This window comes from Sphaeramia orbicularis, chromosome 22 (genome assembly GCF_902148855.1).
Source record: "Sphaeramia orbicularis chromosome 22, fSphaOr1.1, whole genome shotgun sequence".
Taxonomy (NCBI): domain Eukaryota; kingdom Metazoa; phylum Chordata; class Actinopteri; order Kurtiformes; family Apogonidae; genus Sphaeramia; species Sphaeramia orbicularis.
Genome location: NC_043978.1, coordinates 11,269,223 through 11,294,810, shown reverse-complemented (window position 1 = coordinate 11,294,810; position 25,588 = coordinate 11,269,223). Strand labels below are relative to the sequence as shown.

At 37.1% G+C, this 25,588-nt stretch overlaps 1 protein-coding gene across 1 annotated transcript in view; it reads right to left on the bottom strand.

Moving 5' to 3' along the window:
• galnt16 (UDP-N-acetyl-alpha-D-galactosamine:polypeptide N-acetylgalactosaminyltransferase 16) overlaps window positions 1-23,893 on the bottom strand; it is a gene marked incomplete at its 5' end in the record, with an annotated part of 97,918 nt that extends 74,025 nt beyond the window's left edge. The window contains 4 exons of the mRNA XM_030125946.1: window positions 4,749-4,816; window positions 4,901-4,999; window positions 8,185-8,366; window positions 23,600-23,893. Of these exons, the coding sequence (XP_029981806.1) occupies window positions 4,749-4,816; window positions 4,901-4,999; window positions 8,185-8,366; window positions 23,600-23,893 (643 nt within the window). The remainder of the gene's footprint in view (window positions 1-4,748; window positions 4,817-4,900; window positions 5,000-8,184; window positions 8,367-23,599) is intronic.
• Window positions 23,894-25,588: the final 1,695 nt, after the last annotated feature.

Below are 25,588 nucleotides of genomic sequence, written 5' to 3'. Positions count from 1 at the left end.
GAGCTCCCGCTGCTACTAACAGTCCAACACCACCGTTCAGATGTCTGGCCAGTTTGGACACCTCGCCGTCTGTCTGGAAATGCCTGAGTACACAGTGAATGTAGGTCGCAGCGTTTTCCCACAGACACAAGATGCATGTGGTGGTAATTACAGTCCGTTCTGTGGACACTGTAAACCATGAGCTCATGCCATGCCTCTGCCCACTGCTGACAAAGAGGAATCATTACTAATGTGTGTGAATCCAGTCAAACCAAAGCCCTATTCATCAAACTGTTAACGGTTTTAACTCTTCATTGATGCCACGTCAAGGTCAATTACAGCGCTCATTTAGTTATGTTAGAAGAAAAACCAACGGGCAGCTCTAGTTTATTCACACTCACTCTGTTTTAATGCATCTTTCATCCTTTATCTAAACACTCTCATCTCTGATTTTATCTCACGTTGGTTCAAATATCAGATGTCAGTGAGAGTGATCTTCAGAGACACTCCCCGGCTCAGGTGTCCTATATTCGGAACCTCTAACACATAGAATCAGGACGAGTCTATGTATGAAAAGAGCCCTTAAACCTTAAACCAGGCTGTTGGCATCATTTCAGAAACACAGAGCAGTGACACCACACCCTGCTCAGGTATTTTTGGCACAATGTGTGTCTGTAAAGTGGCAAAAATGACTTATTTTCCACTTAGATAATTTCACATCCTTTCAGACGATGCAAGAAATACATGATTAAGGGAGAATTCTACTGTATAACCACATAATTTAACAATATTTTAACACAATTTAACCACAACAACAATATTTGCACACTTATGTATATTTCTTTAATTATCATATTGATAATCGGGGTGTAAGAAAATATTGGTTCTGCAATATATCATTCATTTCACTATACTGTATCAATATTAAAAAGTACTGTATTGATATTTTTAGGTATTTATTCAAATACAGGTATTGTGGAAGTTAATTTTTGTTTTTTTGTTTTTCTTTTTACACTGAACAAAAATATAAATGCCCCACTTTTGTTTTTGCTCCCATTTTTCATGAGCTGAACTCAAAGATCTAAAACTTTTTCTGTGTACACACAAGGTTTATTTGTCTCAAATATTGTTCACAAATCTGTCTAAATTTGTGTTAGTGAACACTTCTTCTTTGCTGAGATAATCTATCCACCTCACAGGTGTGGGATATCAAGATGCTGATTAGACAGCATGATTATTGAACAGTGTGCCTTAGGCTGGCCACAATAAAAGGCCACTCCAAAATGTGCAGTTTTATCACACAGCACAATACCACAGATGTCACAAGTTTTGAGGGAATATGCAGTCGGCATGCTGACTTCAGGAATGTCCGCCAGAGCTTTTGCCTGTGAATTGAATGTTCATTTCTCTACCATAAGCCATCTCCAAAGGTGTTTCAGAGAATTCATGAAGAAGACTGTGCGAGGAAAATGGTGGTCACACCAAATACGACTGGTTTTCTGACCCCCCTGGACCACCCAATACAGTAAAAGTGCACATTTTAGAGTGCCTTTTATTGTGGCCAGCCTAAGTCACACCTGTGCAATAATCCTGCTGTCTAATCAGCATCTTGATATGCCACACCTGTGAGGTGGATGGATTATCTCAGCAAAGGACAAAGGAGAAGTGCTCACTAACACAGATTTAGACAAATTTATGAACAATATTTGAGAGAAATAGGCCTTTTGTGTACGTAGAAAAAGTTTAGATCTTTGAGTTCAGCTCATGAAAAATGGGAGCAAAAACAAAGTGGTGCGTTATATTTTGTTCAGTGTAGGTTTATATTTTATTTATTATTATTTAACACTGTTTTATTAAATAATGGTATTTGAAGCATCCTAAAAGTACTTTTACTGTCTGTGAGTGGAAGATGTTAATTCCTTTTTTGGGATTGCACAAAAATAATGTTCTGATGTTAGTTCTGACCTGACAGAATATGAACATTTGAACAGGATCTTAAACTGTATTGTCTGTAAAACACAGTTTAAGGTTTAACAGAGGAATCATTTGTGATATAGCATTTGATCCTGTTGTGATCAAATACAAATGTGTTCAGTATTTGTGCATATTTCGGGTGTAATTCAATTCTTCCAGGAAATAATCTTTAAAAAATAAAATTAAATAAATAAATAAATAAATAAAATAAAAAATTACTTTTTAACAATATCGTGATATATCGTGATATATCATATCGTGATCCCAGTATTGTAATTTATATTGTATCGCCAGATTCCTGCCAATATACACCCCTAATTGATAATATATTTTTTAAGTACATATTGTACAAAATTGCTGTTCTAATTGTGTTTAATAGAGTGTTTTAACATGTATATTTCAGAACTATATACAGTATGTTTGTATATTAGAGCTTTACATATATGTGTGTGTACAGACTTTTTTTTTTGTATTGAGAATTTCTTCCTGCTACATATTATACTTGAATGGAGCAACTGTCACAAATACAAACTTTCCCCTGGGTTTTATTAATTCTTCTTATTCTGTAACAGTAAATCCCTGAAGGTCACTGAATATATTTGGGACCTGAGGCTCAGATTTCGAGGCTTGTACTCGGCTTTAAAATGTTTCACCGATCTGAAGTCAACAGTTCAGACCTAATCTATTAATATCTGTCATAATAATTTATATTTTTTAATGGTAGTGATGAAACTAAATACACAGAACAAACATACAGACTGAAAATGTGACTGTGTGGTCACTTTACATCACCATAAACCGATGATTTTTATTCATCTTAATTCCAGGGATAATGGAACATGGGACAAGCTTCAGTTTGAGTTCCATCTACAAGCACTGATTCTTTTGACTGAATTTAAAGACAGCATTAAAATTCAAGACTGTTGGTCTGTAAATGTTTCCACTGATTCTATATGGGTTTTTTTCTGTGTTTTCAAATGCTTTCATTATTGTAAAACTGTAATAATGTGAATGTATCACTGCTGTCTTGGTCAGTCTGCCATGAAAAAGAGATCCCCTTCTCAGTGGGACCAACCTGGTTAAATAAAGGTTAAATAAGTAAATAAATGAACTTTTCACCATTCTGAGTTTACATCTGGGTACTGCATTTTCCAAAACCAATATGTGAATGCATTTACACTCTAAAAATATAAGTCTAAGTACAGAACAACGTCATCTGAGGAATGGAACAAGTGAACATTCAGTCATATTTTTACAAAGATGCAGTATAAAGTCCTGTAGAAACACAACTATAAAACTTCTTACAGGACATCTATGGCTGCAAAAAAGGTCACACTGTTTATTATCAGTTTTGACGACATGGAGGTTTTATCTGCAGTTAATCTTTTGAACGGTTGTTTTCTTTTTTTTTATTAACACAGTTTGTGTTTCGGTTCAAAATGTCATCACAGTTTCGATATTTTAGTTCTGACATGTTATGTATAAAACACAACACCAGCTCGTATTTCTAGTTGAACGGCCTCGATTTGTGACGGCGCCGTCACTGCTGCTGGAAGGTGACCGCGACTTCTGATGAGGAGCGTTTATTGATTTTCAATACATAAAATGTAAATATTGATCTGACAACTCTGGACGATTGCAGCTGTTTTAATTGGTTCTCTTTTTGACACATGATTTTATGCTGATTGAATCTTCAAGCACTTAAGACTTTTGAGCTCTGAGTTAATGAATTTCCATCGGATTATGCAAACTGCAGATGTATCACATATGAAACAGCTTTATCAGCTTGTTGACATTTAATACAGGACTGAATTCACTGGCAAAGCCATCAGACATTCAGATTGATGAGATAATGTGGGTACATGTGTCCTAGACCACCCCTGAATGTGGAAATGTGGTTAGATCTGGGATTATATGTCAAAGCCAAAACCAGCCTCACAGCCTTGGAAAATAGTTCCAATCTCCTGTATGTCAGCGTCATGTTCTATCTGAAAACCCCCAGGTGAATGTGTGAGGTTGTCAGGTTCTGTTCTATGTTCCAGTCCTGTGGTCTGGATGCAGATCAATCCAATAATAGAAGTGGGCGGGACTTTAACTGGAGGAGAACTCAACTAATTCAAACAAAGTCCATATATGATTCTATCAGTGATCAATAGGAACTAGACTGATATCTGTAACTATTTAAATGTCATAACCATTCAAAATATGGACCATTAGAAGGAAAGACAAAAGTTTAATATTTCAAAAAATTTGTCAAAAATGTAAATTTTTCAAAACTGTGAACAAACTTTGTAGACATTGTCCCATTAAAGATACATGTGAAATGTTAAATGAATCCAACCAGTTGTTTTGGAGAAGAAAATTGCTGAAATCTAGACATTGTTGACCTTGAGTTTGACCCTTCAAGGTCACTCAAGGTCAAAGGTCATGGACCCAAATGAAAATCCATATATGACTTCCTATCAGTGATCAGTAGTAACTATACTGATATCTGGAACCAATTACATATTATAAACCATCAAAATATGAACCATTAGAAGGAAAGGCACATTTTTATTAATATTTCAAAAATGTGTCAAAAATCTAAATTCCTCAAACTTTGTAGACATTCCTGACCTATCAGTAGGTGAGTGAATAAAAACCAAACCTGGCCTGTAAAAGCCGCTGCGTGTACTTTATGTGTGTCTGTGGTATTTTATTTTCCTCAGGTGGGTAACACATCCCAACCTCCAACAACGACACAACCTCCACCCCAAAAGTGTCAGGTTTTATGTGTTAAAAGAGCAGATACTCACGGTCTGAGCTGAAGTCATCGATTAGGATGATTTCTTGGATCAGAGAGGGGGGGCTCCTCATCAGGACGCTGCCAGAGGGAACAGAAGACAGATGAGATGACGGGGACACAAAGGGTTAAAGCGTGGGGGTCGTTACTGTTCGACCTCGTTACCTTTTTACGGTGCGGAGGAGGGTGGAGCGAGCCTCGTTGTGAAAAGTGATGATGATGCTGGTGGAAGGAAGGTCGGTGTCGAAGTTCAGAGACGCACACCTGAACAGAACACACTCAGTTATTAACACACAAACACACCACGGCCCCACGTCAGACGACAGAAACAATTGCAGTCGGCCCAGGGTTCCCATCAAGTCCAAACATGTGGAGCCGCATGGGCGCCGTTGCTGTAGTGTAGCCACATGGAAATATGTGGTTGCCAGGCAACAACTGCAGGGATTTCTGACCCTTCACTTTATTCAACACGTTACCTTTAGCAGCTTTGACACTAATTCAATAGCACATGTGTGAGAAGGTAGACAATATATTTAGAATAAGTTAAAAAAGCTGCAATAATCCTGTTATTTTTATTCCTTTATTTAAAAGGTAAAGATATTGAGATTTGGAGATTTATTTTAGATAAATATATGCAGATTAAACACAGATGTATGGTCTGAACTTTCACAATTAAGAAAGCAGACTTTGAAAATGAATATAAAATAAGAATACTTACTTAGCATTCTCATCAGACTTTTTAGACTTTGCGAATTTAGTTTTTCATTGGTTGAAGATTTTTATTTATTCAGTCAGAGATGGATTGTAAAATGACAAACTTAATTATCAAAATAGACTTTTATATCATATTGCAGTGTCATGATCTATTGTCCTTAAAGATCAGCTACTGCAATTATTTAATAACAATTATTAGAAAATAACGTTATGCCACAAAATAACTATCACAAAATAACTTCTTATCTCAAGGTTTGTTTCTTAAGGTTTTTTGAAGAAGTTTAGAAAACATAACTAAATGAGAACAAGGCTAAAAAAAATTCAACTAAAAAGTGGTGTAAAAGACGCAAAACATGAGACAAAAAGTGTATAAAATGAGACAAAAATATCATAAAATGAGACAAAAATAGTATAAAATGAGAAAAAAAATAGCATAAAATGAGACAAAAATAGCATAAATGAGATAAAAAATAGCACAAAATGGGACAAAATAGCTTAAAAGGAGACAAAATAGCACAAATTTAGACAAAAATAGCATAAAATGAATAAAAATAGCACAAAATGGGACAAAAATAGCATAAAATGAAACAAAATAGCATAAAATGAGACAAAAATAGTACAAAATGAGGCAGAAAATAGCATAACATGAGATAAAAAATGCACAAAATGGGACAAAAATAGCATAAAATGAGACAAAAATACCACAAAATGAGACAAAATAGCATATAATGAGATAAAAAAAAATAGCACAAATGAGACAAAAATAGCATAAATGAGACAAAAATAGCACAAAATGTGACAAAATAGCATAAAATGAGATTAAAAAAATAGCACAAAATGTGACAAAATAGCATAAAATGAGATAAAATAGCACAAAATGGGACAAAAATAGCACAAAATGAACAAAATAGCGCAAAATGAGACATAGTAAATAGTACAAAAGACAAGACGAAAACAGCGTAAAAGACGCAACAAATTAAGCACACAAGACAAAAATGACCTAACAGATGTAACAACACACAACATACACCTGTAAACTGTTTTTTTCCAATTTAATTTCATAAACTTTAATTTTCTAAACCCACGTTTTTATTTTGTGTCAGCTGATAGGAATGTTTTATTGAAACACCATTTTTCTAATTTTACTCTGTCAGTTTTTCTTTAACAATAATGTTCCTTCAGAGTGTTTTTCTGAGCTCAGTGTGAATATGACCGTGCTCTGACCTGAAACTGTGGGTGTTGTGTGAAGAGCTGCTCCTTTTTGTCTGTTAGAGTCATGTCGCCTTTTCATATAGAACAGGGGTGTCAAACATAAGGCCCGAGGTGCAAAAATTACACTGAAAATTTAACAAACAAGGCCCACTTACAGCTCATGTGAAGTCGAGTAAAATATAACACAATAACTCTGAATGTTGTCCTTGAGTTAAAGTGACAAAGGTAAAATTACATTATGAAAATATTGACATTTACAAACCTGTCACAATAAAATATGAATAACTTGAACAAATATGAGAAACCTGAAATTTCTGAAGAAAAATAACTGCACTTTTAACAATATCTGCCTGTTACTTAATGTTTTCTGTATTGTAGATCCACTGTCATCTGTAAATTGCGTTAATAATAAGCGCGACGTAAAATTGTTGAAACTGGACTTTGATGTATTAGTTTCGAACATGAATGTCAAAACAGAAGAAAATAAATAAACCAAACACTTAAATATATGACATAAGACATATAATACATATTTGAAAGGAGTGAGAAGAGTAGAACTTATAAACTCCACCCCTTCTCCTTAAATAATTAATAACAGTAATAATCTTCCAAGTCTGACCATCTATACCATTTACTATAATGTGACTGATACTTATTACAAATAATTTGGTCTCTGGCTTTATATTATCATGAACAAATATAATATGATTTACATTAACACATAATACAATAACACATATATGTAAATACATATTCAATTTTTTGTAAAGATATTTCAGGGTGTATTTGAGAGAGAAAAATTGTGATTATTATTTCTAGGTCATTATGCCTAGAACATTGGATCCATAATGCACATCTATAAATGAAGTTGAGGCATAATGTTAAAATTTCACTTATTTTTCCTAAGAAAATAGATGGAGCTATAAATATGCATTTTTTTTACTGTTTTTAAATGTTTTAGTTTTTATTAATGTCTGTTTTTTTTAATGAAAACATCAGCCTGCCCAGGGACTACAGGTGGAAATTAGCACTAGCGCTAGAACCTGGCCCACTACATCTGTCCTTTTTCAGGTTAATGTATAATGTGCATTGTCCCTGTCTAAATAACTAAATAAAACTAAAAACTAAACTAGAAAAGACATTTCAGGTTATTCACATTTTCATAATGTAATTAGCTTCCACACTAAACCACAGACATTATTATTTATAAGTTATTATTTTATTTGAGATCACGTTGGGCTGAATGTGAAACCTGAACCAAAGTGACTTTGACATCCCTGATCCAGAACATGTTGATAAAGTGCCACCTGTTGAAACTCTGTGAACTATGACATAGAATCAACAGAGGGACGACACGAGTGGTTAATCGTCTTCTCCTGTTCCAAACTATCGGTTCTCATCAGCCTGTCAACGTCCTCTGTGGGTCGACCTGGGCTCCATGTGTGCAGCTTAAGTGGATCAGTGCTTGATCTCCTGCTGTGGATCACCGTGGACACCTGCCCCGGGGCGTTTACCCTCCTCACCTGTAGTGTCGGGTGTCTCGGATGGCTCTCTCACTGCCCAGCCGGTCGCTCTCCTGCAGGTTGAAGGCGTGTTCTCTGTACGGGTCGTCGCCGGGCTTCAGCTGCTTCGCCACCAGATACGCCTTCTCATCGAAGCCACCCATCAGCTGGCCCTGCAGGTCCACGCGGGGGGGCTGGGTCACCTGCAACGGACGCACAATAAGAACAGGACATCAGGGAAACGGACGCAGACGGTCACTGTCAGGCTCAAGAAACAGGGTTTTCTTTACAATTAGAACATCTAGAACATTAACATACATGTCCCTCCCCTATAGAATAATGACATTATGTTCCCATATAAAACATTAATACATGTCCCACATGGAACATAAACATACATGTTCCCACATAGAACATAAACATGTATGTTCCCATACAGAACATAAAAATACATGTCCTCATATAGAACATAAACATACATGTCCTCATATAGAACATAAACATACATGTTCCCATATAGAACATAAACATACATGTTCCCATATAGAACATAAACATGCATGTCCTCATACAGAACATAAACATACATGTCCTCATATAGAACATAAACATACATGTCCTCATATAGAACACAAACATGCATGTCCTCATATAGAACATAAACATGCATGTCCTCATATAGAACATAAACACACATGTCCTCATATAGAACATAAACATGCATGTCCTCATATAGAACATAAACATACATGTCCTCATATAGAACATAAACACACATGTCCTCATATAGAACATAAACACACATGTCCTCATATAGAACATAAACACACATGTCCTCATATAGAACATAAACACATGCATGTCCTCATATAGAACATAAACACACATGTCCTCATATAGAACATAAACATACATGTCCTCATATAGAACTAAACATGCATGTCCTCATATAGAACATAAACACACATGTCCTCATATAGAACATAAACATGCATGTCCTCATATAGAACATAAACACACATGTCCTCATATAGAATATAAACACACATGTTCCCATATAGAACATAAACATACATGTCCTCATATAGAACATAAACATACATGTACCCATATAGAACATAAACACACATGTCCTCATATAGAACATAAACACATATGTCCTCATATAGAACATAACATGCATGTCCTCATATAGAACATAACACATATGTCCTCATATAGAACATAAACATGCATGTCCTCATATAGACATAAACATGCATGTCCTCATATAGAACATAAACATGCATGTCCTCATATAGAACTAAACATGCATGTCCTCATATAGAACATAAACACACATGTCCTCATATAGAACATAAACATATGTCCTCATATAGAACATAAACATGCATGTCCTCATATAGAACATAAACACATATGTCCTCATATAGAACATAAACATGCATGTCCTCATATAGAACATAAACACATATGTCCTCATATAGAACATAAACACATATGTCCTCATATAGAACATAACACATATGTCCTCATATAGAACATAAACACATATGTCCTCATATAGAACATAAACATGCATGTCCTCATATAGAACATAAACATGCATGCCTCATAGAACATAAACATGCATGTCCTCATATAGAACATAAACCATATGTCCTCATATAGAACATAAACATGCATGTCCTCATATAGAACATAAACACATATGTCCTAATATAGAACATAAACACACATGTCCTCATATAGAACATAAACATGCATGTCCTCATATAGAACATAAACACACATGTCCTCATATAGAACATAAACATGCATGTCCTCATATAGAACATAAACATGCATGTCCTCATATAGAACATAAACACATATGTCCTCATATAGAACATAAACACATATGTCCTCATATAGAACATAAACACATATGTCCTCATATAGAACATAAACATGCATGTCCTCATATAGAACATAAACACATATGTCCTCATATAGAACATAAACATGCATGTCCTCATATAGAACATAAACACATATGTCCTCATATAGAACATAAACACACATGTCCTCATATAGAACATAAACATGCATGTCCTCATATAGAACATAAACACATGTCCTCATATAGAACATAAACATGCATGTCCTCATATAGAACATAAACATACATGTCCTGTACATACTGTGAATAATATCTCTTTTCACATTATTAAGACTTGTTGTGTGACTTTAACTTGTTTTTTTTTTGTGTTGTTTTTACCCCTCAGCTGACTGGCTGAAGGGGTATTGTAACCGTTTTGTCGTCTGTCTGTCTGTGTGTCCATGTTGGATGAGGGGTATTAGTGCGCAGCAGGTTAAGTTTTTGTACCGTTTTTATCTGCCCATTCTGCTGCCTCTTGACCAGGTCATCACTGTAAATGAACTGGTTCTCAATGAACCTACCTGGTAAATAAAGGTTCAATATAAAAAACAAACAAACTAAAATTCAGACACAGCACCTGGGAGGTAAGGCCGGAAAATATGCTCACAAATGTCACAATGAACATTTTTGCATGAGTTTATATTATTCTCATGAGGTACGTCAAATCATGTTATTATAATATATTCTCTGCACTCTATGGATTCTATGCATTTATGCATTTTTCAGCATCAATCTGGTGTTTTCTTATATTTAATTCACTGATCATGTGGATGTTTATAAAAGTTCAGAGTAATTTCAAAGGTTATATCAAACAGAAAAACTGAAAAAAGTGAATTTTTCAGTAAAATATATCATTAAGTGAATGTAAAAACATGCATTTCCATCCACTGTCACTGATCCAACTCCCATGGGTTTTACTGGTGAATCAATATTGTAGAAGATGACGGTGTTTCCACGGTAACTACAGAGCCTCTGAACGTCCAAATGGGTCATATCTGATGACCATGAAAAGATGAATAACTGTATTTTACACCAATTATTTACATGTATTGATAGGATTAATAGATCATGCTTTTGGTTGGCTGTGGGTATTTGGGTGATTTTTGAGTGGAAAACAGATTTTTTTTTGGCATTAAATTATTTGTAAAACATGTAACAGGGAAAATGTTGTATATTTTGCCCTAGCTCTGATACCCATTGTACACAGAACAAATATTGTTAATACTGTATATTTGCTGCTATTGCACTTCTAAGTAGACGATAAATTGTATTTTGTTGCCATGTACTTGTACGTGTGTAATGACAAATGCAATAAAAAAATTAAACAACATATTTAGTTGTAGTGCTGGAGATTTCAATTCTTTTAACCTCATTTTCAGCCAATGTACATATTGTTTTATATATTTTTCTGGTATTTTATTTTTCATCAGTATCAATCAGACACACATTGGAATGATATAATTTGGTTTGATGTAAAGTCCACAATAATAAAGCTGAGCTCATCACTGAAGAAGAATAACACAAAATAAGATAATGTTTTGTAATCCCTTCTATGCTTTTCATGTTTTGGACTGTGATTTATACCTATTTGCTTTCACTCCTCAGGCTAAGTTTATTTTATTGTTTACATGCGGGTTTGATTCTTTTTTTATAGGCTTCCCTGGCATTTTAAACTGCAAATGTTTACGTCTGTATTTGCTTGGTTTTTATGTTCTTATTCTATGACAAAAGATTCAGCAAAACCTGGATATCAAGCAAAACATCTGTGAAGCTGAACCACAATCCCTCTGACAGCATCCTCGATTTGTTCCTCTGCTGCGCTCTCACTTTTAAGCCAAATGATTAAAATGTAAATGTTGTTTTCTTATTCAGGTCAGCGTGTCAGCGCTAACAGGGCCAAATGGGCTGGGCACTCATCAAAACAGAATAAACACTCTATAAATCCCTGGTAATTAATGGGTTTTTGAGCCTCAAACGGAGTGGGAGGCGGAAGCAGCTGATGAATGCGTACATGAAGGCCTCGGTGAAAAGAGGCGACACATGAGGAACAGGAAGCGGAGAAAAGAGGGCGACGGTTTGTTCGGAGCTGCTTTATTAAAGGTCGTAGGATTTAGATTGAGCCCCTGACCACGTTCAGGTGAGTCTGACCTCATTTTCTGTCTCTGTGAAAGTTTCAAAGACTCAAAACTAATAAAAAAAGTTGTTTTAACCTTTGCAGGCTGTGGTACCACTCTGTGTTTTAATCACGCCTTCCTGGGAGCTGATAATAACCTTTTACTGTGTGTTACTGTGGTGCAGAGGCTGAGATGCTCCTCCACAGCCGCAGACATCCACAAACACAGTCATTTGCACCAACTGAGCTGCTCCTACGCTGTTCTCTTTACTCATACCAGGCAAATCTGCCCCCTGCGACATCTGCAGATGAAACTCGCTGCCCCTTGAATCATCGAGTTCCAACCTTTCGATCATGACACAAAACTGAGTCTGGAAACTAATGTCACATCAGTCCAACACCAAATGGTAAAATCATTTTTGGTCAATAACATGAGCTAACATGAAGCACCCGCATTAAGAGCAGAAAAGTGGAAGTGTATGTGTATATGGATGTAGAGACAGACCAATAAACGATGGTGTCAAAAGTGGGTTTTACAAAAGTGTAGGAGCAGATTTTGACTCCTGGACAATGGAATTACTGACTCTGAGGGAAAATACTAACTCAAGTCTCCTACTTTTTGTGCTTATTTCACCTATTTATACTTTGGAATATTTGGAGAAACATGTCAAACAAAATGGAAACTAAATAAGACAGATGAGAATCATAATTTCATCTCCAGAGTTTTTGAAGAGCAAGTTTTGAGTAGTTTTTTTCTGACTAGCTGAAAGTTCAGTGAGATTTACTGACACATTTACTGTAATTACTTATTACAAAAACAAAACACAAGAGATAGACCTATACAGAACATTATTTTATTTGTTTCAACTCTCTAAGATTAGCACTACCCGCTAGCTTAGCTCATTAGCATTATATTAGCATTTATTCACTACTTGTCTACCAATTGAGATTGTGTACTCTAAGTAATTACTTTTATTTTATTAACAAGTCATAGTAAATATTTTGTGCATTACTGGTGCTGCTTTATATTAAAGTTCAGAACTACTGTTAATTGTCATTACTGGAAAAGTTAGCCAATAGTTAGCATGTGGTATTTCCATTTACAGCTTCTATAGCGCTAGTCGAACCATGGACAATACCATGTTACGTTCTATTCGATTTGTTTTTCTTTATATCATCTAAACCAAAAATAAAAAATGACCAAACTCACCAAACATGTCACTAATTTGCCCGTCACAGTTAAGAAATCCTACTGATGAACCACAGACCTACTGTCATGTTGCTAACATTAGCCCGCTAGCATTAGCATATTAGCATGTGAGGCAGTTGAATCATTATTATGTATGAATACAACTGATATGTGTCATTAATGGAAGAGTTAGCTACCTGTTAGCAAAAGCTGTATCTAGGTAAGCAGTGAAAATACCCATTTTGTTTAAATTTATTTTTTACTTCTTTTTTTTTTTAAATGACAGCCATGGCAAATTAAATCCACTATCACTTTCTATACTGTTAAAAACTACTACTACTACTAATAATAATAATAGTAATAATAATAATAATAATAATAATAATAATAATATAACTTTTATTTATATAGCACATTTAAAAACTGAGGATACGATTGAAAAACAAAACAAGACATAAGCAAAGACACTAAAATGTATAAAACAACACCACAATAAAAGAGATATGTACAGCAAAGTTGAAAATGACACATCAAATAAATTTGAATGTACTGAAGTAGAGAGGGCAGAGATTACATAACATGATGCTGTCAAATCTATGTAAAAAAAAAAATTAAAAAGTAGTATAGGATAGTTTTACTGTTAAAAATGCCCTTCCTCTGTTTGCTGGTAAGAAATAAATGTTCAATGTGTGATATTTAGAGAACATCTAGTGATAAATTTGCCAGTGGTAAATAACTGAATTCCCCTCCATTTTAGTTTAGGCATAAAACAAACTGCTAAGAGATAGAAAAAAAGGTCAGGAGAAGGGCTAAAATAAGAAATACATTGAAGAAAAATGCAAAAATAAACAGCATAAACTCAACTTGATCCCAGGTCTCCTCAATGACACCATCTTGTCCATTTCTGCAGATGTACACTGACTTATATCTGTTTTTTACATGTTAAAAATTGAAGTTAGTGCTTATGACCAAGCTTTTAATCTTTAGTTTCTAAACACTGAAAGTTTCTGAAAGTCTTACTGAATGCTCCATTTCACTCAGAGGGTGTTACATCAATTTGAGGTGGTTTTTGGTTTGTATATTATAAGAGTGATCATTTACGTCATGTCTTTGTAAACAATACTTCTATTCTATTAAATTCATGTGAATTGCAGCCTACAGCGCCACCTTCTGACAACACGACACAGCCTCTGGTGGATTCACTTCAAAACAATTCACTTTAATCCACTTGACATTTAATGAAAACACAGCTATTAATATCAAAAAAGTGGATATCTGAATATTGTCTCTAAGAATTAAATGTCAAATAGTAAATAGGTCTGTTTATATTACGTGACAATCGAACACTACCATTTAACACTACGCTCTATTGTTTATTTCATCATAAATCACACTCTTTACAGTGATATTTCTCAGTTTGGACAACAGTTGGCGTTCTTCCACATGAAACAGATGCAGGCAGGACATTTGCATGAAGGAAATGGAAATAAACATGCAGGGAACGTGACACTGAAATCTGAGTAGGAAAATTTGGAGAGACGAGACAGAAAAAAACCTGGACATAAAGAATGAGCTACCTATGTCACAAAAATATAGTTTGAGTATGAAAAGTCTGATACGCGAGTAAACATTAAACTCTAATCGCACTAATAACACTTTTAGATACATGTTAAACAGAAAAGAGTCACACAAAATATCAGTCCTGAAAACAAACCCTACACTTGGATGTTTTCAAGGTTATTAATGACCTGAGTACCGTTTATTTGAGTATATGTAATAAATAAACATTATTTTAATCTTGTATACCATATTTTTTAATATATGTATAGGGATGTGAGATTTTGGTCATATTTCTACCCTCTGCTGTTCAGCCTGAGTCGATCAGGAGTTTTTAGCTTCTGGAAATGAGTCTAATGGATCAGTGAGAGTGAAACCAAACATCGAAGTTCAATAACCAGCGATGCGAAGCTGAAACACACTGAAACAGTCGTATAAAGCGAGAGAGGATCGAGTGACACCCATTCTCCTACAGTCTGTTGCCAACAACGACCACATTTACATACATGTTGTCATCTGATCCACTGTTAATTATTAAATATTAAGGATGCCGCTTTAGGTGGAGGAACTGTACCTCGTCACTACTGTTACTGTTGTTACTCCTGATGTTCAGGAGAGCGAATAAACAGTTAAACACATGAACGGGGCAGAAAAATACACCAAAACATCAGATAATTATTAAAACAATGACAAAGGCTTATTTCACTGCCTAATGAACACTTCTACTGCTTAAACTTTACATTTGCCTCATAATTAAGGCTGGGTTTTGCTTCCTTCCTTTGATTTCCTGAATCGATTCACACCGTTCCCCTTGGATTTGATTTCCGATGGCATTTCATTTACAAAACCAATTCTGCTTGGATATAAAGAGGTTATAATGCTGTGAATTGCACCAGGAAGCTTCTCAACTGGTGCATTAATAAAAAATATTGATGTTTACATTAAGAACTGACTCCAACAAATGCCAATAAGTGTTTCCTTTAGTGGTTTGTTCATTTAAAAGGCTTATACTAACAAATCAGTCTCAAGATTTATTCAAATTTGCTCATATTCACCAGGTCCTCTGGAGGGTTGAGCCATGATTTAACTGATTTAGTTTGAGTTTTGTTTAACCCATAAAGACCCAAACAGCCACTGGCATCCACAAGCATCTACTGATCTAAAATGTTAATAACTTCTGCACCACTACACCTATCAATATGTTGAAATAATGGTGTAAAATACAGTTCTTCATCTTTTCATGGTCATCAGATATGACCCAGTTGGATGTTCACAGGTCCCATAGTTACTGTGGAAAAACCACTCAAAAGAGGAAATGACAAAAAAGGTGGAGTCGGAGCGGAGAGATCTCTGATGATGGGTAGATGGTGGATGGACAAACAAATGGACGTTGGATGGGTGAATGGATGGATGGATGGATGATGATAATGGGTGGACAGACTGACAGACAGATGATCAGATGGGTGAATGGATGGATGAGTGATGACAGATTGATGGATGATGGAAGGATGGATCGACGGACAGATGGATGATAGATAGGCAAAAATGAAGAACAGTAAACATAAATAAGCAACAAAAGGAACAAAATAATGAAAAATGGATGGATGGATGGATGGATGGAGATGGATGGATGGATGGATGGATGATGGATGGATGGATGATAGATAGATAGATAGATAGATAGATAGATAGATAGATAGATAGATAGATAGATAGATATATATAGATAGATATAGATAGATAGATAGATAGATAGAGAGATAAAAATGTTATAAAAATTGAACAAACTAGGCAGGAAACTGAACAAAAAAAACATAAATAAGCAACAAAATGAACAAAATAACCCACTAAATTAATAAAAATGCAAAAAATAATGGACTATATTTAGCTTGATGATAAAAATGGTTAAAAAAAAGGTAGAGTACAAAGGTAGGGGAAAAGTGAACAAATGAGGAAAAAATGGACAAGCGTAACATCAACAAAAAATAGTGGTACAATGAATTAAAACTGAACAAAATTTTACAAATAGCAAGAAAATGAAACAGTAAACATAAATAGCACAAAAGGAACAAAATAATGAAAAATCTCAGATATGATAGATAGATAGATAGATAGATAGATAATAGATAGATAGATAGATATATAGAGATAGATAGTAGATGATAGAGATAGAGATATATAGATGATTTGGACTTTATCCCAAGTAGGAAATTACAGTGTAACAGCTATACAAATGTATTATACAATATAAAATTAAATTCTATACACTATACAAATAATGTATATAAATAATCTGAGTAGAACCTGGATAATAACTGGAATTTGCCAAAATCAAACTGTAATTTTTTGCTTTCTACAGATTCATCCCACAGACCAGATTAGACCTTTTGGCGGTCCGGTTGGGCCCACAGACCGTATGTTTGACACCTGAGGGTTAAACTAAACAGTCAAACACACCAGGCTGGTGCTCTGTGGACTTAAAGCTCCAACGTTGGTGGCTTTGGGCAAGGCACCGTTCAGGGATGATTAATGGAAATCTTTACTAATCCTGGTTTGTACAGGATCGTTAACGGCACATTTACCCGATTCTTACGTGAAGTCATGTCAAATGAAAGCGTTTTTTCCGGTTTGTCAGACGTCTGAGGGCACAAAGAAAATAATAGGCTGAAAATATTAGAGTCACATGTGTCCGTGGAAAACAGAGGGTTTACGCCGACGGAGTGGACGTGTAGCAGCGTCGGATGTTTACGGTGTCCGGTGGTGATGCTGCAGATGTGTGGTCCACGCCTGATGCTCATTACAATAAGACCCAGTACCAATGTTCGCACACGCTCAGTGGCTGCCCAGACGCACGGAAACTGGGGCTGCTGGGAAATGAGACCACTCAAAGAGGAAAAGAGGGGAAAAAGTGGAGGTGGAGGTGGAGGTAGAGCTGGAGCGAAGAGATCTCACAGATGATGTCATTAGTGAAGCGCTAATGAAGGGGTTTTAAGAGGAAAAGAAAAAAAACAGAGGGAAGAAAAGACAAAACAGCAAGATAGAAGAGGGATGAGGGTAAACGCGAGTGGAAAAGAAAGAAAGAGAGAAGAATGATGAAGAGAAGAGGAAGGGGACGGAAAAGAAAGAGAAAGGACAGAAGGATGAGAATGAAAAAAAAAGCAACAGAGGAACATGAAGGAAAGAAACAAAGACAGAGGAAAACGACTGGAAAAAGAGAAAAAGCTGAGAAAGAAAAGATCAAGCAACAGAGAGGGTGGAGGAAACGAGAGGAATGAGAAGACATGAAGGGAAGATGAAAGAACTAAAGGAAAGCAGAAAAGGGAGAGAAGTACAAAGAAATAAAAAAAAGAGAGAAGAAGACCATTAGAGAGAGAAGTTGGAGACAGAAAGAAACAAAGGATGAAAGAAAGAAAAAAATAACATAATTGAATGTAGAAGGAAGGGTAAAATAAGAAAGAAAGGAAAGAAAGAAAGAAAGAAAGAAAAGAAAGAAAGAAAGAAAAACAGAACAGAAAAGCTGAGAAAGGCAGGAAAACAAAAAGGCAGAAACAACTCAGACTGTTGTGTCTGATAAGAGACAGAAGGACCTGGAGAGTCCAGTCTACTGTGGGTCACATGTTTCAGTCTGTGTCTGCTTCAGTCTTTCAGTCTGCTTCAGTGTTTCTTCAGTCTTTCAGTCTGCTTCATCTGTCTGTTTCAGTCTTGTCTGTTTTTCTGTTTCAGTCTGTCTCTGTTTCTCTGTTTCAGTCTGCTTCAGTCTGTTTCGTCTGTTTCAGTCTTTCTCTGTTTAAGTCTTTCAGTCTGCTTCAGTCTTTCAGTCTCTGTTTCAGTCTTTCAGTCTGCTTCAGTCTTTCAGTCTCTGTTTAAGTCTGCTTCAGTCTGCTTCAGTCTCCTTCAGTCTGCTTCAGTCTCCTTCAGTCTGCTTCAGTCTGCTTCAGTCTCCTTCAGTCTGCTTCAGTCTGCTTCAGTCTCCTTCAGTCTGCTTCAGTCTCCTTCAGTCTGCTTCAGTCTGCTTCAGTCTCCTTCAGTCTGCTTCAGTCTGCTTCAGTCTCCTTCAGTCTGCTTCAGTCTGCTTCAGTCTCTGTTTCAGTCTTCAGTTCGCTTCAGCATCTGTTTCAGTCTCTTCAGTCTTTCAGTCTCTGTTTCAGTCTTTCGTCTGCTTCAGTCTCTGTTTCAGTCTTTCAGTCTGCTTCAGTCTTTCAGTCTCTGTTCAGTCTTCAGTCTGCTTCAGTTTTGTTTCAGTCTTTCAGTCTGGTTCAGTGTTTGTTTCAGTCTTTCAGTCTGCTTCAGTGTTTGTTTCAGTCTTTCAGTCTGGTTCAGTGTTTGTTTCAGTCTTTCAGTCTGCTTCAGTGTTTGTTTCAGTCTTTCAGTCAGCTTCAGTGTTTGTTTCAGTCTTTCAGTCAGCTTCAGTGTTTGCCACTCGTCTGTGGAACCCTCTGACTCCAGGTCACATTACACACCACACTGTGGAAATCTCATGTGTGTGTTAAAGGTCAACGACCCCAGTGTGTAAATGAAGCATTACAGAAGCAGAAGCTGAAGCTCAGAGTAAACAAAGCAAAGGGCGACAGATTAGACGGACAGTCTGTCTGCGCTGGGCGCCTTTTTATGAGCAGACCTGGGATAACTGTGGGTGTGTGTGTGATGTGTGTGTGTGTGTTGTGTATGTTGTGTGTGTGTGTAACAGCCCCACCGTTTCAATTATTCAACCTCAGAACAGTTTTAATGATAGTGTGAACCCTCTGACATGTTCTCACACACATCCACAGCTGACACCATCACATCCATTTGTGAACGTCAGTGAATTCCACAGTCGCACACAATAGGAAACACATATTTAATAGATGTGTGTGCAGTTACAGGACCAACAGACGCCAGCGGCTTCGGGTTTTTCCTTGAAAATGTCAGATTGGTTTAAGGTTTGGTCTCAGAGGAACGTGTCTGGGCTTTATTTAACCCTCGATGGTGCGTCTACTGGGACTTGTGGATGGAGTTTACATGTGGAACAACCCTAATGTCCTCATAATATATTTAGATGAACATTGATTTATTTTTTAAGCCTAATGTTTGTCATTTGAATTTTTTTTACAGGATTATAGTCATTATGTCGACAAACCTGTTCTATAATAACAGCTGTATTATGTCACTGTACAGCTTTAATTTTTCCTTTTTTGTCAGATTGTAATTGAGGGTCGTGTGATAATCTGTGCTTTCAATAATGAGAAAGTACAAAATAATAACGATAATAAATATAATAATAATAAATAAATAAATGCAGACTTCTACCGTCTTTATTATTAATTTATATTATAATGTATTTTTTTAAGCCTAATGTTTGTCATTTGAATTTTCTTCACAGGATTATATTTTATGTCGACCAACCTGTTCTATATGCAACTGTATGATTTACTGTATATCTTTAATTTTTCCTTTTTGTCAGATTGTAACTGAGGGTCATGTGTAATCTGTGCTTATTAATAAAGAGAAAGTTACAAAAAAAAAAAATAAAATAATCAATCAATCAATAAATAAAATGCAGATTTGATTGTCTTTATTTATTTATCTCTATTAATATATATATATATATATATATATATATATATATATATATTATATATAATATATATATGTATTTTTTTTTTTTTTTTTTAGGCTAATGTATGTCATTTGAATTTTCTTCATAAGATTATATTTATTGTGTCGACCAACCTGTTCTATATACAACGACAGTGTTATGTTACTGTAAATCGTTAATTTTTTTTTTTCGTCAGATTGTAATCGAATATCATGTGATACTGTGCTTTTCAATAGAGAAATTTACAAAAAAAATAGAAAATAAAATGCAGACTTCTGACTGCATTTTTTTTATTATTTATTCCTTTATTAAATTTATCTTTTTAAGCCTAATCTCTATGTCATTTGAATTTTCTTTCCAGAATTATACTTATTATGTCGACCAACCTGTTCTTGTACTATGTTGTATTATGTTACTGTACAGCCTGAATTTTTCCTTTTTTGTCATTTTGTAATTGAGGGTCATGGGATGATCTGTGCTTATTAATGAAGAGAATTTACATAAATAAATAAATAAATAAATAATAAATAAATAAACAACTAAATAAATAAATGCAGTCCGGTCCCAGTTTAGAGGCCAGTCTGAAATAAACCGGTTTTGCTTCTTTACTTGATAAATGACCAAATAAACGCAGCAGAAGATGCTTTATTCATTGTCCTTCTACAGGATGAAAACTACACCTGTATGTGTTCTAATGCACCGTTACTCTTATACTCATATAATAAACACATAACTGGACATTTGAACCTTTAACAGGGTTCTGTTTGTTTTTTCCTGATAACTGTTGTTTATTCATCAGCTGTTGTACATTCTAACTTTACATGCAAAAGGAACACTACAAGTACAAGATGTTCAGATCAAACACACTCAAATAAAGTAAATATTACATTTCACAGGCTTACGTTCAGTTTATTTTTCTTAATAAATATAATTGTTAAATCTGTGTTACTTCTGATTTTATCTGTGAAAACACCCTTCTACTGATCTAGTTGTACACACAGGGTGACGCTAACCCATAAAAACCCAGAGCTGCTTTTGGATCAGTTCTCACGTGAGTTTTTCTCTTATTATTTAACCTTTCTTAAGTGATTTATGACCATTTATTTTAACATTATCTTCTTTATTTTGTGTTTTTTTCAGAGAAAATCAGGTATTTTCCTATATTTAATTTACTGGTCATGTAGATGTTCATAAAAGCTCAGATTAAAGTTGAGGGTTATTATATAAAAAAAACAGAAAACTGAAAATATAGTGAGTTTTTCAGTAAAATATCAATAACGGAAATGATAAATAAAGTTGTTAAAAAAAAAAACAAACAATAACTGAACATTAAAACCAGTGTGTTAATGTTTAGAAGATGACAGTGTTTCCATGGTAACTACAGAGCCTCTGAACGTCCAAATGGGTCATATCTGATGACCATGAAAAGACGACAAACTGCATTTTACACCAGTTATTAACACATATTGATAGGATTAGTGGATCAACAGTATTCAACAGTTCCAGAAGGTTTTGGTCGTCGGTGGTTTGGGTTTTTAAGGGTTCTACCTACGTCTGAATATATTCATATAAAACAGACTCTAATCTGAATATTTAACAGAACTAGGTTTAGTTTTCCTTGATAAATGATCAGACATGTGCTCCATCTGTTCACCCCTGACCCTGCAGGTCCAGTCCTGACCTACACTAACCCCACATGTGAACACACTCAGGTTTCATCTGGACATGTACGTCTGTTACCTTCTCCCTTTAATAAACACATGTTCAAAGCTGCTGAGTTTCCTCTGGGTCCAGGACACAAACCATCAAGTCCAGGTCTAGTCTCTAGACCTCCCAGACCAGGTTCTCTTGATCTGGTCCAGGTCTACATCTACTGTTTGAGACCACCACCTCCAGCATTTGTACCAGAGGTGACTTTTCCCTCCAACAGGGTTCAGGCACACACAGGTGGACCAGACCAGCCCTGGACAGACCTTCAGAACCAGCCCAGACCTGAACAGGCCTTTAGAACCAGCCCACCTGGACAGACCTTCAGAACCAGCCCAGGCCTGAACAGGCCTTTAGAACCAGCCCAGACCTGAACAGACCTTTAGAACCAGCCCAGACCTGGACAGACCTTCAGAACCAGCCCAGACCTGGACAGACCTTCAGAACCAGCCCAGACCTGGACAGACATTCAGAACCGCTCAGACCTGAACAGGCCTTTAGAACCAGCCCAGACCTGGACAGACCTTCAGAACCAGCCCACCCTGAACAGGCCTTTAGAACCAGCCCAGACCTGGACAGACCTTCAGAACCACCCAGACCTGGACAGACCTTCAGAACCAGCCCAGACCTGGACAGACCTTTAGAACCACCCAGAGAGGACGGAGAACACACCACACACCACACACACACACACTGCAACTACACACACACCTCACATGTGCAACTACATACACTTACACATACGCATACAGACACACACACACACACACACACACACATCACATGTGCAACTACACACACGCACACACACATGCATACACACACACACACATCTCACATGTGGGACTACACACAAACAAACACGCACACCTCACATGTACAACTACACACACGCCACACCACGCACGCACGCACACACACACACACACCTCACATGTACAACTACACACCCCTCCGTGGAATATGGTTTAGTGTGCATGCGCACGACGCGGACGACTTATGGAAAGCCTCTATGGTCCTTGAGGTTGAATGAGCTCGGAAAAGGCACGGAACGGCACGGCACGGCCAAACAGCGGCTGCAGACTGGGTAATGTATGGATGTGGAGGCTGTGTTGACGGCGTGTGGACGGACGCGTCAAAGCCACGCAGAGGCGACTCCAGCCCCCGCACAGCACCGACACCTCCATCACACACACACACACACCACACGCACACGCACACACACACACACACACACACACACATCACATGCACACACCTCTCCTGCAGCTCGGTTCCGCGCGCACCGCCGCTCCGTTGTCGCACCGCTCCCCCCGCTCCTCCGTCTTTCTCCGTGTACCCCCCCACCCCCCCCCCCGGCCCGCGCTCACTCACTATCAACGGGATGGTCCTGTCGTCCCGGTGGATCTCCAGCCGCCCGGGGACCAGCTTGGACTGTCCATGGCCCCCCCTGCCGCGGGTCTGCGATGCCGACGACGGCGACGACTGCGGTTTGGTGTCCTGCCACAGGTAATAGAAGGTCCCCAGGATCCACGCGACGGTCAGAATGGCGATGGCGTTGGCCCGGATCCGGCGCTGGTGAGCCCATACGGGGGGCTCCCGGAGGCGGCCCGGCTGGTTCAGGTCGTCCCGGTTGCGGTGCGGGGCAGAAGGTGCAGCCGTGATGGTTCACACTCGGAGTCTCCGCCGCTTCTGCCCGAGCGATGGATGCCTCTGCTGGGATTTACGCACCGACACAGCCGCGGTCCTAGCGCCGAGGCGTATCAGCCCGACGCACAGAGAGAGAGAGAGGGGGGCTGCATCCAGCCTCAGAACGTAATTTCAGCCACATATGTGCAGACAGGAGGTGAGATGGACTGAATGAGCATGAGTCCAACACTCCTGCAGCCTGTTTTATCTGTGGGTTTATTCTTCATCTGTGGGTTTATTCTTCATCTGTGGGTTTGTTCTTCATCTGTGGGTTTATTCTTCATGTGTGGTTTATTCTTCATGTGGGTTTTTCTTCATCTGTGGGTTTGTTCTTCATGTGTGGGTTTATTCTTCATGTGTGGTTTATTCTTCATGTGTGGGTTTATTCTTCATCTGTGGGTTTTCTTCATCTGTGGGTTTGTTCTTCATCTGTGGGTTTATTCTTCATGTGTGGGTTTTTATTCTTCAGTGTGGGTTTATTCTTCATGTGTGGGTTTATTCTTCATCTGTGGGTTTGTCTTCATCTGTGGGTTTATTCTTCATCTGTGGGTTTATTCTTCATCTGTGGGTTGTTCTTCATCTGTGGGTTTATTCTTCATGTGTGGGTTTGTTCTTCATCTGTGGGTTTATTCTTCATGTGTGGGTTTGTTCTTCATCTGTGGGTTTATTCTTCATGTGTGGGTTTGTTCTTCATCTGTGGGTTTATTCTTCATCTGTGGGTTTATTCTTCATCTGTGGGTTTATTCTTCATGTGTGGGTTTGTTCTTCATGTGTGAGTTTATTCTTCATCTGTGGGTTTGTTCTTCATCTGTGGGTTTATTCTTCATCTGTGGGTTTGTTCTTCATCTGTGGGTTTATTCTTCATCTGTGGGTTTATTCTTCATCTGTGGGTTTGTTCTTCATCTGTGGGTTTATTCTTCATCTGTGGGTTTGTTCTTCATCTGTGGGTTTATTCTTCATCTGTGGGTTTGTTCTTCATCTGTGGGTTTATTCTTCATGTGTGAGTTTATTCTTCATCTGTGGGTTTATTCTTCATCTGTGGGTTTTTCTTCATCTGTGGGTTTATTCTTCATCTGTGGGTTTGTTCTTCATCTGTGGGTTTATTCTTCATCTGTGGGTTTGTTCTTCATCTGTGGGTTTATTCTTCATCTGTGGGTTTGTTCTTCATCTGTGGGTTTATTCTTCATGTGTGAGTTTATTCTTCATCTGTGGGTTTATTCTTCATGTGTGGGTTATTCTTCATGTGTGGGTTATTCTTCTCTGTGGGTGTTTCATCATCTGTGGGTTTGTTCTCTCACTGTGTGGTCTTCATGTGTGAGTTTATTCTTTGTGGGTTTATTCTTCATTTGTGAGTTTATTCTTCATCTGTGAGTTTATTCTTCATCTGTGGGTTTATTCTTCATGTGTGGGTTTAATCTTCATGTGTGGGTTTATTCTTCATCTGTGGGTTTGTTCTTCATCTGTGGGTTTATTCTTCATGTGTGAGTTTATTCTTCATCTGTGGGTTTATTCTTCATGTGTGAGTTTATTCTTCATCTGTGGGTTTATTCTTCATGTGTGAGTTTATTCTTCATCTGTGGGTTTGTTCTTCATGTGTGAGTTTATTCTTCATCTGTGGGTTTATTCTTCATGTGTGGGTTTATTCTTCATCTGTGGGTTTGTTCTTCATGTGTG